The following is an 18,666-nucleotide window of genomic DNA, read 5'->3' as shown; positions in this document are numbered from 1 at the left end:
TCTTATACAGACAGACTTATATTTTGTTTCATCAATGTACTAAAATCTGTCAAAAGTATTGGCAGTATCATAGATTGTATTATGCGCCTCCTGTCCAAAATTCCACAATGTGACCGCATTTGAAGATAGGGACTTTAAGGGGTAACTAAGGCCAAATGACATCATAAGAGTCAGACCCTAATTTAGTACAGCCCCTTATAAAAAGAGGAAATAATTCCCTGTGAGGACAGCAAGAAGGCAGACACCTACAAGCCAGGAATAGAGGCTTCACAGGAAACCAAGCCTGATGAAAACCTGATCTTAGAATTCTAGCTTCCAGAAACATGAGAAAACAGTGTTTAAACATCCAGTCTGTGGTATTTTGTTATGGCAGACCTAACAGAATAATACAAACAGTATTACTGATGATCTTTGAAATATTTCCCAATGTTTGCTTTATTTATGCCTACCAAAAAAAGGTACGTGCATGCTAAGTCACTTCAGTCACGTCCGATTCTTTGTGACTCTATGGACTGTAGACTGCCAGGCTCCTCTGTCCATGGGATTTTCAAGGCAAGAATACTTGAGTGGGTTGCCATGCCCTCCTCCAGGGGATCTTTCCGACCCAGGTATCGAACCTGCATATCTTAGGTCTCCAGCATTGGCAGGCGGATTCTTTACCACTAGTGTACTATAATTAATTATGATATACAATGCACTTGAAAGTTGTTAAGAGAGTAAATCTTAAATGTTATTAACACACACATTAAAAAGTAGTAATTATGGAAGGAGATGAAGATGTTAACTAACTTTATTATGGTAATCATTTTGCAATGTATGTGTGTACCAAATCAGCACATTGCATACCTTAACCTTACGTTATATTGTCAAAACCACAATAAAGCCAAAGGGAGTGAATGTATGGTGTGCGATAGGCTTCTCTTTCGCTTTCAGCTTCAATCAAAACAAGTACAATTGACCCTCAAATAATATGGGTTTGAACGCGACTGTTTTCAATAGTAAATACTACAGTACTACAGTTGTGTATCTACAATACAAAACCACACATACAAAGGAACCACATATACAGAGGACCAATTCTAAGTTATACCTGGATTCCTAACTGCATGAAAGGTCGGCACCCCCTAATCCTACAGTTGTTTAAGGGCCAACTGTATACTCTTCAGACAAAATATATTCTCCAGAGTAAATTTAGGCAACAGGAAAACACTATTTCAATTTAATTAGGCAGTATGATGGTACACGCTCACCTGCTAAATATAATGCCTTCACCTGAGGAGGCTGTAGTGCTTCACAGAAGATGATAACAGACCCCAGCTGACCCTCCAGAGATGTGGGGCATCCCCATTCACTGTCTTGGGTTCCAGCTGATATCAATTTGGTAATCAATTTTGATTTTTCAGTTGTCCCTCCCCAGGAGGCTGAAGACAAAATTCCACCAAATGATGTCCGATGAGGAGTAATAGGAGAAGAAAAAGGTGGATCTGGGATTTGGGATGGTGGGGGAGTGGTGGTTCTTTGCCCAGCCGAACCAATGCAGCAAGAAATAAAAGGCTAAAATAGTAAGAACCAAACAAACGTAACAAATTACACATTTTAAGTAAAACTTCATCCTCATATTTAAAATGAAACTACATAAAATTTAGCACCACACTAAAAAAACAAAGGTTTATTTTTACTGGATCATGATGTGTGTGTGTGTACACATAAGACAACATTACAGATGTTACATTTGGCCTGTGGAATTTGGATGCATTACTTTTAAAACTCACTTTACATCCTTTTGTAAATTTTGAATGTTAATGAATGTATTTTTTAAAGATTTTTTTACTGTATTCTAAAATAGAGAAAACCACCTTTCTCCCTTAAAATTTATAAACAAAGAATTACATATCAGTATAATACTGCTAGTTACAGGTTATCCTGAAGTGATCACTGACATAAACAACAAGAAATTACTGGAATCCTAGAAGGACTTGGGAAATAATCTAATCCATTTCACTATCTTCAGAAAAGGCTCTTTCAAAAATACCCAGAAATTCTCAAAGAACTTTCATAATGTTCTATAAGAATCCCCCCAGTAAATAAATTCTACCTAACTACAATATAAAAATCTAAAGTTTCTTCACTATTTTAAATTCACTGATGGCAAAGAGTCCATCATAATAACCATCTAAATATTTCACATACGTGGAGAGCTTTATTAAATGATCCTTCAGCCTGGTCTAGTCAATTTCTTTGGTTATCCTGTCATAAGCCTTTTTTTCTTCTGAGCATTAATTACATGTGTTTCTTCCTTGAATTGTTTTTCTTTATTATATGATACTCTGACTTCATCTACTGATGACAGGCAAACAGAATTATTACTTATTGTATCTTAGTATATAGAAAATACTAAAACTTAGAGGCACATATTTAGAATAAATAGAACCTTACATATTAAGTTGGAAAAGTGTTCAAGAGTTCACAATCAACTGGTTGCATACAGAGTAGGTGAGATATGCTTACTTCATTCATGGCAGGAAATCTCAGAGGGGCAGAGACCTTCTGCTGTCCATTGTCATAGATATAGACAAGGCTCTGACCAAAGGGCCTTTTTCCAGGCATGTGAACAATGGTTATGTTGTGCTGGTAAAGTAAAACATATACTTAAAAAGTAAAAATTGCATTAAGTCCTTGGGATGACAAATGTTTTCAGAGTATTACTACATAACTAGTTCGTGTGAACAGTAAAAGGGTAAGTTTAAGCATAACTAAATTTTGATTAAAATGATGTTGTTACAGTAAATAATAATTTTGCTTGAAGTGCTATAAAAGCACTTCTCAATATTCTAAAAACTCTATACACAACTATAACATAGTACCTCTTCTGCATTTTCCAAGTCTGTGTGCATTCTTTGGAATAATTTTTTCTAATGAGAAGCATTTTATTTTTTAAGAAAAGCAATGGAAATGTATTATTTTTAACAACCTCTGTTCTCATTTAAAATTGAAATTCAAAATCAAATTTGATTCTAGAAAACTTGAAAGAAATCATAACATTTCAACATAATTTTTAGCAGAAAAATTATTACTGCTGAAATTACAATTATTATGACAAATGGTATTAACTCCTTTATAAGTAAAATTTAACATGAACTCTCAAAAACTAGATGACAACACCTGATGTACATGCATCAAACATGTTTTTTAAAGGAAAGAACCAGGAAGTTAAATGTGGATGCCCTAAAGTCTTACCCAGAGGGAATCACAGAAACTGTGGTCAGGAAGCATAACTGTCGCATATTCTCTTTTCGTGCACACTGCTACAACCAACATACCTGAATGGGTAATAAAAGCTTCAAAGCCCATACCACTTCCTGTAAAAAAGCTAACAAAAATACGTATTATCAGAACTTTTGAAATCAGCTATCCAGTTTTATCATCACTGGGGTACACAAAACTATAACTTCATCATGAATATCTTTATCAAACACACTGTGGCTTACATTCTATTGTCATACCTCATCAATTCCACCTTGCCTCAGAGATGATTTTTAAATCTTTCTTAGGCACAGGTTTAGTTTAATTATAAAAGGTAGCCTTAGACACAGAATGCCATTAGCAACTGCTAACAAAACTGTAAATTTTAAAATCTTAAAAATTCTTCCATGTAAGATTCAGAAAGCATGAATAAAGGTCTTTAAAAAATCACAAGGCAAGGGTGAAGAATCAAATCAATAAAATTAGAAATGAAAATGGAGAAATCACAACAGACAACATAGAAATACAAAAGATCGTTAAGACACTATTATGAGCAATTACATGTCAATAAAATGGACAAATTCTTAGAAAAGTATAACTTTCCAAAAAAAAAAATCACAAGGCATAGTAAAAATTATTAGTTACTGAAATAACAAGTTTGGAAGCACACAGGTTTTCAGGTCCTTCATATAAAGGTATAGTAGCATCCTCAATTGAACAGAGAAATCACCAATCACTTTCAAGTTTACTATTACTTTTTCCTCCACTTTTACAATAATTTTAAGAAGGAACTTTGTGTCCAAATTAGCTTCAGAACTAGCAAAATGTTTGAATGTACAACTATTACTATGAAATAAGCTTAAAATTAAACTGTGTACATCCTGAGGAGAGGCTTCAGATAAATTGTTATACATATAAAAAGTAGAAGCTTTGAAAAGCATTTTCCTGTTGAAGAATCACAGCAGATATTGTTAGGACAGGATCCATTTATATTCCATAACTTTTACCAGTACCTGTATAATTGTTTTCTTTTTCCTCCTTTGTTAGCGTTGCCAAGAGTCAACTGATCCTGATCTAAGCAAAACCAAGCATTGAAAGAAAAGGCAGACCCTGGCCATCTCTGTATGGAAGGCACAGAAATTCCTGCCATACTATGTGACAAATTAAAATACTGAAGAGCGCTCTCTAGACTTTGTTTTCGGGCCATTGTCAGGATTGCTCGAGCTACAGGAGTGGTATAGGGGTGAACAGATTCAGATTCATCCACTCTTAGCAACCTCAGTAGTTGACGGATTTCTTCTGAGCTCACTGACTGACTCCCCAAGGAACCATGGAGTGCAATCAAGTTCTCAGCACAAGTTCGATGGAGGGAAGAATGGGAATTAAGGGCTTCAATGATTCTAATTCCCATGTTTGCATTGACACAAGTAGTTCGACTCTGCCTGTTAATACAACAAATTTTTTTCAGCCAATCTGAGATGAAGATTTGCAGGTCATGGGATTCTAGCTCTGGAAGCCACTGGATAAGAAGCAAGAGCGGCTGGACATTACTAATGCCCAAAATACCCACTGAAGTGTGGTCACCCTCTACAGCCTGTAAAGCAACATAAGAAACAAAAAATTAGACACCATCTTTGATACAAAGAAAATGGAACTTCTTTTAATAAAGCTAAAAAAAGTCTCACCATATTCATAAGTTCTTTAAGTAGTTCCAGTGGTGGCTGACCCAGTGATTTTAATACTTCAAACATATGTGTATAACCAATTCGTTCTTTAAATACTTCCTAAGGGAGAAGAAATTAATACATCAAAGCAGATAAGACCGAATTTGTTAAAATATTAAAGATGTTGAATAATATTCATTTAAGTTAATTAACAATATTAAAAAGATCATGAGTTCAATATTTCTGTTTTCTTAAGTTAGATGTCTTCATCTTAAATATCGAGATTCCATATACCTTCTGGAATACAATGTTATAAAATATATAAAACAATTGGAATTGAAAAAATTGTGTTATAAAACTGTTCTATTACTTGCAGATCCCTTTACTTTCCTCACTTGCTTTATTATTAGTACAGTACTACTTGAAGTCAAAATAAAAATGGAGAAAAAAATGAGGAGATTTTAGGGATAACAGGAGTCAGCAGCCTCAAAGAACTAAATTAAAGATTCCTGGCAATTTTGAGTGGTGGCCAGAAAAACACTGGGTATGGTTTTCTCTCTGTTCTTTGTATCTAAATAGTCTGAAATATCGGGAGCACAAAGGTCAATTTAATAAGCTCTTAAGTCACATGCATTCTTGAACTAGTGGGCACCCAAAGTCATAAAATAAACTGTAAAGACAACCAAAAAACCTATCAATAATAAATTGGTTCAGTAAGTTAGGCAAAAGTATATACACTTATCATAAAATCAAAAGATTTTCAACAAAACAAGTATGACTGGTTAGTTGTCTCTAGAAAGGAGAATTCATTGACTGTGGGCCAAACACAGGAAGAAAATCTCTTTGCCAAAGGCATTTTAAAAAATAATCTTTCAATTTTAAACCATGCAATGCATAACATAGTTTTAAAAATTATATTAAAAAAAGACTTTGACATCATTTCAGATTTAAATTTTATAATACAGTATAGGCAATCCATTATACTCATAAACCAATTACTTAGAACTTAAAAATAACTCTTCCCTTAAGTAACTATTATAAATGGAGATTAGATTCCCATGCCAGCCTATAATAGTTGCCAAAACCTATTCAGTAGTAATTTAGCCATGAGTTATTTATAGTAACACTTATAGGACAAAGTTAGTCTTCTAACAAAAACCAATGGAATGTAAGAAATATGACTCAAAGCATGGCTTAGGGAACAAGGGATCATTCATTTCTAATTCTAAGAAGAATGAAATATATAAGAGATGGCAGATAAGAAAGTAAAATGGTGAAAACAATAATAGACATTTATGCTTATTAAGCACTTACCATGTGCCTGGCACTCTGCTTACCATTTTACATAGAAGATACCACTAATCCTTAAAAGTACTCAGTGGGAAAACTACTAGCACAAAATCAGTGTAAGTGGACTGCAGGGTAGGGTCAGTGGTAGTGAATGAAAAAGTAAAGAAAACCCTGAGGATCAGTGACTACAAACAAAGAAGCAGAATTTCCAAGGCCATCTGGAAAAACAAGTCCCAAATTGATAGGTCTATTCACATATGAAAAGTGTTCAAACTGTAGGCAGTCATAAACTGACCGAATAGTGAAAGGGTGATTACTTTATTAATGAACAAAAATTAGGATATAAATTTTAAGTCTGTAAATGCATTAATCAAATAATCAATTAAAATGATGCTTTCAACATTTTAACCCCACTGCTCTCTTCCCAATCACTGACTGATGCTGTAAAGCTCCGGAGCTTGCAATCAGTCCTCAGTGAATAAAAGCACTCTGTCTTTTAAATTATCAGCAAAGTGATTCTTATGCAAAAATGAGATATTCTGTGAACTATTTCATTTTATATGTGAAACTATATGTATTATATACTTCATATACTACTTTGGGAATTACATAGTGAAAACTGGTGTATCTAAGATAACCTTTTAGAGCTTGAGGACTTATGTTTTACCTTAGCAGCTGGAGATTTGTTCATTACTGCTGTCAAAGCCTGAATAGCTGATACAGCCAAACAGTCCAACTGTCCCTGAAACACCTAGCAGAAAAGGAAAAAAAGAAAGAAATTAATAAATGTATTCAAGATTTATATTCAGTTAGGAAACCTTTTCTCTGAAAACCTGAAAAAAAAATTATTTAACATGCAATACATTCCTCTTCCAATGACATGGATTTCTGAAACAGCAAAACCTGTAAGACAAGTTACATACTTGACAGAAAATAAGCCATGTGTCAAAGAGAATAAGGCTACATTCACTTATTACACTAAAATGTTTTGGGAGGGGAAGAAAAAACACCAAGCTTCATACATGCTTTTTAAAAGTAATGGACAATCTCAAAAGGAAGGGAGGGAAGGCTATCATGATATGTTTTAATTTTCCTTCAAAACTACACTTGAAACTACCTAGGTTAAAATTTCATTAGCAAGTATAATAAGGTGTATAAAACAGTCTTGTCTCTATATTTTCCAAACCCTATGTTATAAATGAATTGGTATGTGCCTATACCAATCTATCAATCACAATTGCAAACAACGTACATCTATTTGTACATAAAATACAGAATTTGAGGCAGCACAGAAAATGAAGTGTGTACCTATAAGCACTGTCATGTTTTTAGATGGCAATCTTTAATGCCAAAAGCTGTTAAGAACAAATAAATAAATACCATCTCCATTTTGTCTGTTTAAGCTTCATCAAAAAGAAGAAAGTGAAAGTCATTCAATCATATCTGACTCTCTGCAATCCCATGGACTATACAGTCCATAGAATTCTCGAGGCCAGAATACTGGAGTGGGTAGAGTTTCCCTTCTCCAGGGGATCTTCCCAACCCTGGGATTGAACCCAGGCCTCCCGCACTGCAGGTGGATTCCTTACGAGCTGAGCCACAAGGGAAGCCCAAGAATACTGGAGTGGGTAGACTATCCCTTCCCCAGGGTATCTTTCGATCCAGGAATCGAACCACCGTCTCCTGCATTGCAGATGGATTCTTTACCAACTAAGCTATCAGGGAAGCCTCTATAAGAAGAGATGTGTGAAATTTCAGGGTAGTGCATTCAGAGCAAACTGAAAACAAAACCAAAATAGAATATCAATGATATAAAAAAAACTGAATATGAATGTTAAAGATTGGACTTAGTTGACCACAAAAGCACAGTTTGAGGACTAGAAAGTTGTAAAAATTACCAGTCCACGAAATCTACTTTTGGGAAATATGTTACTATGACTGGAAACTCATTATCCCACAAATTGAATTCCCCTCTTTTCCTCCCACTAAAAATGGTGTGGGCAAAAGGGCAATGATTAGATCTTTGTCATTGTAAGCTAACCTCTACCACTTTCAGGCAAGCTATTTAAAGCTGGTATCTTGACTTTTGTGGATGTTGTTTGTTTATTAAGCACTATTGCATAAAATAAACATGGAACAGGTATAATAAATATCATAGTCATTAAACATTCTGCATACAACTAAGTGTGAAAACTACTAGCACAAAGAATTTCATACAATGAAGATTTTGTCTAGGCTCTATAGAAGAGGACTAGGCACACAGTGCCTTAATCAGGAATACTAATTGTAAACCTCTAAAAAGATAACTATAACTGATAGAGAAATACAGAAGAGCAGTCTGTAACTGATATTTCACATTCAGAAGAGAAAATAATAGATTATCATGGCTCTTTTTATACCATAGATCTGTATATACATCTGGTCATTAAGATAATGTTAATAAAAGACATCAGGTATGTAAGCTCTCTCAGACATTCTAGGAAAGACAAAAAAGCAATTTTTATAGGTAGATTTTTCCAAACTACAAGATGAATTTTATATTTCAGTCTGATACCTATATACAGTTGAATTTTTAGAAAAGAAAAATATGCTAAATTAAGACTCAAAGAGTTTGGCATCTTCTTCCCTTCCTCCAAGATTTGGGTTGTCCATTGGATTATAATCATTATTTGTCAACAAGAGGCAAAGAATCAAGATATTAAAATTGATCAAACATATTCACGAACAAAGCCCTAGATCCCAATATACCACAATGCTTAGAAAATGGAGCCCCCAAAATATGGAGTCATCACCAGGTGGACAGCATTGAAACTGGGATCCCATTCCTGTACTTTGTGTCTCAAACTGAAAAGAAAACACACATACATGCATGGGATACTGTTGATTGTTTATATCCTTCAGCAAGATTTCAATATATTTATCTTTTAGATAAAAGCAATTTTTAATTTTAAAAATAATTTTCAAAAATACTCAAGATTAGAAATAGATAAGGTTTGTGTACTTTAAAACATAAGAAGAAAAGTACAGGAACAGGTGCTCCCATTGACTGATTTTGGTCTTCAGCTGATACAAGATGCAGGTTTTGTAGATACCTGGTCCTCATTCATTTCTGTCAGTAATTTGTTGGCAAGGTCTTTCTCGTTCTTGTCTGCCACCTTACTGTTAGCATTTAAAAATAGCTGTTAAAAACAGAGATAAGAATAATGGAGAAAGAAAATTAAATTGTTACCTACAAGTAGAAGTGAAGCTTAAATGGATTGCCATGTCTCTTGAAAATAAATCCAGGAAGCCACTCATGAAGTATACCACTTTAAAATGACAATCGACTATCCATTTTTTCAATGACCAACTAACATATGCGACATAATTAATTATTATTATTCAGAAACAACAGCAACAATTAAATAATTATTAGGAATACTTAGTTAATATTCTTGAATTCTTCAAGAATTAGCAAAGAATGACTCAGAAAAGAAGGAAACTGCTACTGAGACAGACTAAAGATACTGTAGTAAATAATGTATAGTAATGGTTCTGTAGCCATGCATGCTTGTGAATTACTATTTAACTTTAAAAAAGGGGTCTTTCTGGCAATACTTCGCAGAGAATCAAATATGCTAATATGTACTCTGGCAAGGGAGGTCAGTGTGTAGCATTTCCCAAATTTATGACCACATATTTTGTTAAAAATTTTATAGCAATATTCTCAAAAATCAGGGTTGATTCATGTTGATGTATGGCAGAAACCAACACAACATTGTAAAAGCAATTATCCTTCAATTAAAAATAAATTTTTAAAAATTTACAGCAGTACTCTCCAAAATTATCAACAGTTAAGCATAATTTATACTATCTTGTATACTAGAAAGAGGGATTAGGAGTATCTATGAATTACATATTTATGAAAAATAACTGTGTTTTCCAAAATATACCTTGATAAGGATGGTACTGCTTTTACACTTTTCGCACATTTTTTAAATGTCCGGCTTAAGAGAAAACAAATGAACTCTCCTATCTGCTTCTGCATTCAGACATTTACAATGTTGTTTTGGTTAAAGTTCAATAAGAAAATTAGCCTCAAAAAGAAACTTTGTTAAGATCAGACTTCAAAGACTCCCTAAAATGATCTTGGGGCTCTCATGATTTGAGAACTGCTTTGTTGAAATATTTACAGTCATTAAAAGTAATCTTTCAAAAAATACATGATGGCCTATGTAAAGATTCATGATATAAAATACTTAAAAGCAGAGCAAAATAACACTCAGTAGTATTCCAATTTTGTAAAGGAAAATACATCTACATTAAAAATATACACATAAATATTGCTATTATATTTTGTGGTAATTTAAATATTATGCACATATATATGCATTTTTAAAATATTTAAAATATATTTTTATATTTATTTTTTCTCTGAAACCTCCACACCGTATTTTTCTACAAGATAAATAAAAATCTATATTTTAAAAATAAAAAGAAACTTGTTCAATGTCAAAAGTCATTACGGCAATGTGTGTCCAGAGGTGTGCTTCCCAAAGTCGGGCTTTCAACTTTACCTTTCTGTCTATTCACTCCTAACACTCTTTTCCATAGGTATTCTTTCGTTGTTCCTCTCCTAAATTCTCATTTCTACTAAGACTGTCATGATGATGAATTTCTACGGTAGTTGATTTTAAAGAGTAGATGTGAAGAAGAGAAAAAAGTAAAGAAAACAAATTAGATGAGCAAGGCCACAACATCAAAAGCTTTCCAGAATCTTAAGTCCTCAAATGAAACTTTATATACATATGTATACTTTTTAAAAATGATTTCAACTAGCAAAGTACTAAAGTCAGCATAATGGCTTTGAATCCTCTTTGCTGCTAGAAATTTGCTGTTCTTTTCTTCACATTAATTTAAATATTTTTGGACAACTTTAAAAAAAATTTTCATAAACTCAAAGCATATCTCCCCTTTCAAAATTCAATATAGTATAGTAAAACAAAATAATGCTCAAGTATTTAAAGTTCATCATACCTATTATAAAAGTTAAATATATGATTCCTTGGAAATATATTTAAAATATGCTATAGTATGATGAAACTCATTAGTTTTTACACAAATATTCAAAGAAATTAATGTGTATTTAAAGTGGTTGGTGAATGTCACGCAAGAAGAGCAAAAAGAAAGCGTAGAAACTGCAGCAGAAAGCCTAAAGATTTCCATGTAATTCATGAATTGTTTATGATACTTTAAACTTTAGTTGACAATGCTTCAAATGGGTATGAATATTTAAATGACAATTGTCTTGATTCTGTATTATTATATAAAAGAATAAATGATTCATTACTTATTTAAAAAAAAATTTAAACAGAAATCAATCAGACATCTGTAGCATCCTATTACACATTTAGGAACTTAAGTTTTCACAAGATGTCAAACATTTTTATACATTCATAAATCATATCACCTATCTCCACCAAATGTTTGTATATACAGTGAATAAAACCTGTAATTCTCTTATTCCTAATACACAGAAAACATTCTTCTACTGACTAAACATTGACTTTAAGTACCAATAATACAGTTAGAAAACCACATGTAACAATGAGCTTAGGGTCAGAATACCTGTGTAAGAAATCCTACCTCCATCATATATTAGCATTAACCATGGGCTGGTCAGTTAATATCTTAGGACATATTTCCTTATTTGTATAAGAAGAGAGTTGGGACAGTTTATTTCCAAGGTTCTCCTTTGTTTTTAAAACTTAAGTCCTTTGGGGATGGACATGTATACCCTGCTATATTTAAAATGGATAACCAAGGACCTACTGTAGAGAGCATTGAACCTTGCTCAATGTCATGAGGTAGCCTGAATGGGAGAGGAATTTAGGGGAGAATGGATACATGCATATGTATGGCTGAGTACTTTTGCTCTTCACCTTAAACTATCACAACACTGTCAATTGGCTATATCCCAATACACCATGGATCATAGCCTTATCATGGTGAAGGGGCTTGGGTAACTCAATGAAGCTATGAGCTATTTACTTTTTACGAAATAATAAAAAAAAAAAACTTAATGACTCTAATGTTTAGTGAGGAATCTACACAGATTCTGACTAGAATATTCCACAAATAATACTGCCAGGATAAAAGGCTCAGGTCCCAAAACCTAGCTTTCCTCTCCAAAATGGGTTTCTTCTCAAAAGCAAAATGTGTGATAAATAGCATCAAAGTGAAAGTGAAAGTCAGTCGTGTCCGACTCTTTGTGACCCCCATAGACTATACAGTCCATGGAATTATCCAGGCCAGAATACTGGAGTGGGTAGCCTTTCCCTTCTCCACAGGATCTTCCCAACCCAGGGATTGAACCCAGGTCTCCCACATTGCAGGTGGATTCTTTATGAACTGAGCCACAAGGGAAGCCTAAGAATACTGGAATGGGTAGCCAAAATTTGAGCACACTCCAGGAGTTGGCGATGGACAGGGAAGCCTGGTGTGCTGCGGTCCATGGGGTTGCAAAAAAGTCAGACACGAGTGAGCAACTGAACTGAACTGAGCCTATCCTTTCTCCAGTAGATCTTCCTGACCCAGAAATCAAACCAGGGTCTCCTGCACTGCAAATTCTTTACCAACTGAACTATCAGGGAAGCCCAAATGGCATAAAATAGTTAAATTTTATTTATTTCCTTATTTTTATTTTGGCTGTGCTGGGTCTTCATTGCTGCATGGGCTTTTTCCCTATTTGTGGAGAGCAGAGGCTACTCTATTGTTGCAGTGTGTGGGTTTTTCACTGCAGTGGCTTCTCTCGTTATGGAGCACGGACTCTAGGGCCTGTGGACTTCGACAGTTACAACTCACAGGCCCCACAGTGTGGCACGCGGGCTTAGCTGCTCCAAGGCATGTGGCATCTTCTCAGATCAGGGATCAAACCAGTGTTTCCTGCACTTGCAAGAGGGTTCTTTATCACTGAGCCACCAGGAAAGCCCATCAAATAATTAAATTTTAAATCATTATGACCGTCAGCAAGTTTCAAGGTCTAAATTATAAGAAACTTTGGCTTCTAACATGGTAGAAAGAATAAATATTAGCTTGTTGTCATGACAGCTATGTCAAACAGTTTTGTATTTTTAAAAAAATGTACTGCTGACCATGATATGACAGAGATTTTTAAAAATTATCTCTTAGTTTCACACACTGTATAAATGCACACTAAAAATTTTAGTAGAAATTATTTTATCCTAGTGATTCATCCTTCTGTAGTATGTGATTGACAGTTTCCCTACACATGTGAGATCTTGTCTATCACTGAAGTTGTCATTATAATCCATAAAGCCACACTGCATTTTTACAACACAGAGAAGGTTTTACAAACATTTCTCTTATGTTGCTTTCACCTCCCTAGGATTTCTTCCCCAAGAATGATTTTTAAAAGGTGGACAGAGAAATCTTGACGCTTCAGTGGTAATTTGGTACTTGTGTTGACTTCATAAGTATTCATTCTGACTTATTTTATCAATATATTATTTACTATTTTATGCTATTCTTTACAGTTTTACTGTAAGCTAAGCAACATAGTAACATAATGCTTTCAAAGATACTCTCCTAACTGTGTGGAAAACTTCAAGGAGCTGATGTTGAAATTTTTATTCTGGAATATTCTCACAAAATCAGAATGAACCCCTATTATTTTTCAACTGGGAATTCATGAAAGGAACACCTCAAATAGAAAGTAAAAGCTCTCTGAAGTAGTTTTATTTTCAAAGGGTTTTCAAGAAGCTCTCTAAAAGGTTTCTGGTGGCATCTTGATATTTATGGGAATATATAATAATCAGAGATATTAGTTACTATGTATTCATACACAAATCTGCTACAAGTGTAAATCAGTAAAAACTTTTAAAAATAAGCAAATTGGAGGTATACAGCAAGAACCCTAATAGTATTCTTGTTTTTCTACTTTTCTACATTTTCCACTTATAAGTTATTTCCATACAGTGCTCCCTGCTTTAAAAAATGTATGCCCTTTGATCTAATAGTTGTATTAGAAATAGAATTCTGTTCCATGAAACTTTAAAGAGTTATGTAATAGCAAACAAAACTGGAAACAAGTATCTATATACTTAACTAATACTATACTTAACTAATAGGGAATATTTAAGTAAGTTATATATTCACTTAATATAATAATATATAAATATTAAAATCACAACACATGAAAATACTAATGCTGCTGCTGCTACCGCTGCTAAGTCACTTCAGTCATGTCCGACTCTTTGTGACCCCATGGACTGTAGCCTACCAGGCTCCTCCGTCCATGGGACTCTCTAGGCAAGAGTACTGAGTGGGGTGCCATTGCTTTCTCTGGAAAATGCTAATGAAATAATCTTAAATGAAACAAAAGTACAAAAACATATGCTTATCAAATGCTCATACCAAATTTTAATAATGCGTAACAAAAAAAAGATTTTAAAACTTAACAAAAAAGCTAAAAAAAAAAAACTTAAGAAATGCACCAGGAACCTCATATTTTTCTAAAGACAATATAAATGGCCAATAAGCACATGAAAAGATGCTTAGTATCACTAATCATTAGAGAAAAGCAAATCAGACTACAATGAGATACCACCTCACACCCATTAGGATGGCTATTATCAAAAATAAAGGAGAGGAAGAAGAAGAAAAGGAGGACGAGGAGGAGGAAGGAGAAAACATATGTTGACGAGAATATGGGAGAAACTGGAATTCTTGTGCATTGTTGACAGTAACGTAAAACGGTGCTGCCACTATGGAAAACAGTAAGGCAGTTCCTCAACAAATCAAAAATTTAATTACTATGTGATCTAGCAAGCCCACTCTGAACATACGCCGAGAAGAATTTAAAGTAGGGTCTGGAAGAGATATTGGTAATATTCATGTTCACAGCAACATTATTCACGATAGCCAAAAGGTAAGATCAACACAAGAGTCCATCAACAGATGACTGAATAAACAAAACGTGGCATACACATATATATCCATACAATGAGTTATTATTCAGTCTTAAAAGGAAAGGAAATTTTGCAAAATGCTACAACATGGATGAATCTTGAGGTTATTATGCAGAGTGAAATAAGCCAGTCATAAAAAACAAACACTGCATAATTCCACCTATATGAGGTACTTAGAGTAGTTAAAATTATAGAGACAGAAACTATAGTAGTTGCCAGGGGCTGAAAGGACAGGAGAATGTGAAATTGTTTAATGGATACAGACTTTCAGTTTTACAAGATGAAAAGTTATGGGGAATGGATGGTGGTAATGGTTGCAACATCAATGAGAATGTGTTTAATACCACTAAATGATATACTTAAAAATGATTAAGATGGTAAATTGTATGTTATGTGTATTTACCACAATAAAAAATTTAGCTATGATTATAATATGCTCAAGATAAAATCAAAACATAAACAAAATAATAGCTCCTTAAAATTAAAGACAATAATAATAGTAATAACAGAAAAATACCTTGCAGTTCTGTAGCAGTCGTATGAGATGTTCAAAGCAGTTACTGTTAAGAAAAATAGCCTGAAGAACAGGTCTATCTGTGCAGTCTAACATGGCTGTGATGGTATCTAGGAAAATAAAAACAAAATTATCCATTAATAAAGTGGAATATTTGGGATCACAGAAACATTCACTCTAGCTGTATAGTTAACTTAGGCATTTCAGCTGACAAATAGATGTAAATTAATAGGAAATAATAAGGAGGCGGAATAGAAAACAAATCCTGTACTTCTCTGGAGAAGGGAAAGGCTACCCACTCCAGTATTCTGGCCTAGAGAATTGCAAAGAGTAGGACACGACTAGGTGACTTTCACTCTCACTCAGTCATTTATTTCTTGATAAGAAAAGTGAACATTTTTACACTTTATTATCAAAAATATTTATTTTTGCATATATAAATTATAAACATTTTTCAGAGATTTACTTAGGTGTTCTTCCATTATAACTTAAGCGTAACAAACTGTGGTTTCCAACTTGCTATGAATAAGCAACATCTCATTATATTTGGCAACACAGTTTCATTTATACAGCATAAAATTAACATATAGCCATCATGAAAATGAGAGTCAGGTAATTAATCTATTTGTGATGATGCTTTGGTCCTATTTCCTACTAAAATGATATTCTCACTTGGAAATCAAGGGGCATTTGACATAGGTAATATGAAAGTTCATAACAAAAAAGAAGTCCATGCAATAAAGACTCAAATTCCCTTATAAACTTCATAATTTTAAAACATTACATTTTATAACATAGAATAGAAACTATATAATGTGAATCTATATACAAAACACTGTTGTAATGAATCATTAAGTTTCACCAAGATTTTGATGTCCAGTATTTTTTAAATTGGGCACCACACACATACCCACAATAGAGTTATACAACAAACCATTCAGTTCAGTCGCTCAGTCATGTCCGACTCTGCGACCCCATGAATCGTGGGACGCCATGGTTATGTCAGATGGAAGCATATAAAAATCTTTTTCTTTTAACTTATCTGAATTTTCTAGTTCCGCTATAATGAAAATATTTTATCTCTATAAAAAGGAACTCTCAGTTAATAATATCAGTATACCTATTCATCTAATAAGAATACAAAAAGAAACCACATATATTGGTTAAGGAGTTTGCAGGCAGCAGAGAGAGGGAGAGGAAAAGGAATTGGGTGAGGGAGGAAAGAAGGGGGAGAGAGAAGCGCAGTGACACAGAACCACCAACACAAAGAAAGAAAGAAGAGCAAGACACACACACAGAGGATCCCAGGAATCAAAACAAAACAAGAAACCAGAAACTCTCAAGAGGAGGGCCATGCTGAAGCAATCGCTATAGAGATGTTAGAGAAACACATACAAACTGATTACGTATGACCCTTTGCGGTAGGTTAGAAATTTACAAATGGCACTTCCTGAAAATTTACTTCTCCTAAAATTTCAAAATCACAGTTGATTTTCTTTTTTAACACTGATGCTTTGAGAGGATTACAACTTTCAAAAGAGAATATAATGGCTCAATGTTGTCACTGCTAAAGCAAATATGTGAAAGACAAATCAATTCCACATTATTTTAAAGTCAAAATCTATAAACACTCACACAAAATCTGAATTAAACATTCACTGTTTTCTATACAATGGCCATGAATTCTAAATGAAAATGGAGAATAGAAATGTAAAACAACTAGATTCAAAGAAAACTGAACAGAATAAACTTCATCTAATACTCACTCAGCATTTTGATCTGAAGAGCTATGAACCGGTTTTCCCACTGTCTGGACCTCCTTTGCTTAGGTAAAGCTGAATGATCTGAATTTAGCAATTTAAAATAGTTCTCCAGAATAGTGCTGGTTTCCACCTGACGCTGATCAGAGCTGCTAGTGAGAAGGATATGCACCACTTCTGTAAGGCACTTCAGAGTCAGTTCCACCTTCCTACCCACTTCTTCAGGATTTCCATCCTCCCAAGAATCACAGTCAGCCAAAACTCTCATAAGAACTTCCATGGTGGCTGGAGAAATTGCTTGCAAAGCATTCTTCTGAAACATGAGAGACAAAAAAAAAGAGTGAAATCCAAACCTAACTGAAGTGCTGCACATTTGCAAAAACAAAAAGAATTTAATAAATCTGCAGACAAATTTTTTCTTTACAAACCAACATTTAAAAATTTTTACATGGATACTCTGATAGTCACTGCTGGTGTTTTACACATATTAAGTCTTTTCTTCACTACTAATAGCATTCTAATTTTATTCAGAGAGTCATCTGCTCATATAGAAAACGTACTCATCACCCTCCCTTGTAGCTAGGGGTAGTCCTTGGTCAAGAATACATGGCAGTAGACCAGGAAGAGGATATCACTTTACAAATAAAAGAGGGAAGGATCCTTGGATCTTGGCCTTTTCACCTTTTGCAACTGTGTAGCTATCTGATGGAGTTTTGCAAATGAGATGCTGTCAGCTTTTCCGGATCTCCTTCAAAAATAATTGGCACCTGCCATTTGTCTCCTCCTTCACTAACCTCCTATCTTTGTGTCCAAAGGCAGACACGATGGCCAGAACTCCAGAAGCTATTTTGTAGCCCAAGACATAACAGTAAGGATAACAAATTGACATTCAAAAGGAACCCAAGTCCCCGAAGATCCTAAAGCCACCAAATTCACTCTGGACTGTTTACTGCTTTTTTTTTTTTTTAATGAGAGAAAACGGTAAACTTCTAACTTTAGCTGTTAGAACTTTACTACTTACTGCTATAGGGCATGGCAACCCACTCCAGTATGCTTGCCTGGAGAATCCCCATGGATAGAGCCTGGGGGGCTAGAGTCCATGGGGTGGCAAAGAGTTGGGACAGGACTGAACGACTTTCACTTTTACTTTTAAGGAGTTATAAATCTGATACACCCATGATATATTTCGTGCTTATAATCACAGGCACTTTGTTAAGTACTTTACA

At 34.1% G+C, this 18,666-nt stretch overlaps 1 protein-coding gene across 1 annotated transcript in view; it reads right to left on the bottom strand.

Annotated features, from left to right (window-relative positions):
• The window catches only part of NBEAL1 (neurobeachin like 1), a 128,294-nt gene that overhangs the window by 82,453 nt on the left and 27,175 nt on the right, over positions 1-18,666 (bottom strand). Inside the window, exons 7-14 of the mRNA XM_052659759.1 lie at positions 17,447-17,753; positions 15,684-15,790; positions 6,865-6,948; positions 4,929-5,027; positions 4,257-4,837; positions 3,238-3,370; positions 2,509-2,628; positions 1,251-1,554 (exon numbers count right to left, since the gene is read on the bottom strand). Of these exons, the coding sequence (XP_052515719.1) occupies positions 1,251-1,554; positions 2,509-2,628; positions 3,238-3,370; positions 4,257-4,837; positions 4,929-5,027; positions 6,865-6,948; positions 15,684-15,790; positions 17,447-17,753 (1,735 nt within the window). The remainder of the gene's footprint in view (positions 1-1,250; positions 1,555-2,508; positions 2,629-3,237; positions 3,371-4,256; positions 4,838-4,928; positions 5,028-6,864; positions 6,949-15,683; positions 15,791-17,446; positions 17,754-18,666) is intronic.

Source organism: Budorcas taxicolor, chromosome 2, assembly GCF_023091745.1.
Source record: "Budorcas taxicolor isolate Tak-1 chromosome 2, Takin1.1, whole genome shotgun sequence".
Taxonomy (NCBI): Eukaryota; Metazoa; Chordata; class Mammalia; order Artiodactyla; family Bovidae; genus Budorcas; species Budorcas taxicolor.
Note: the sequence above shows the minus strand (reverse complement) of the source record. Positions and strands in the feature narration are given on the sequence as shown.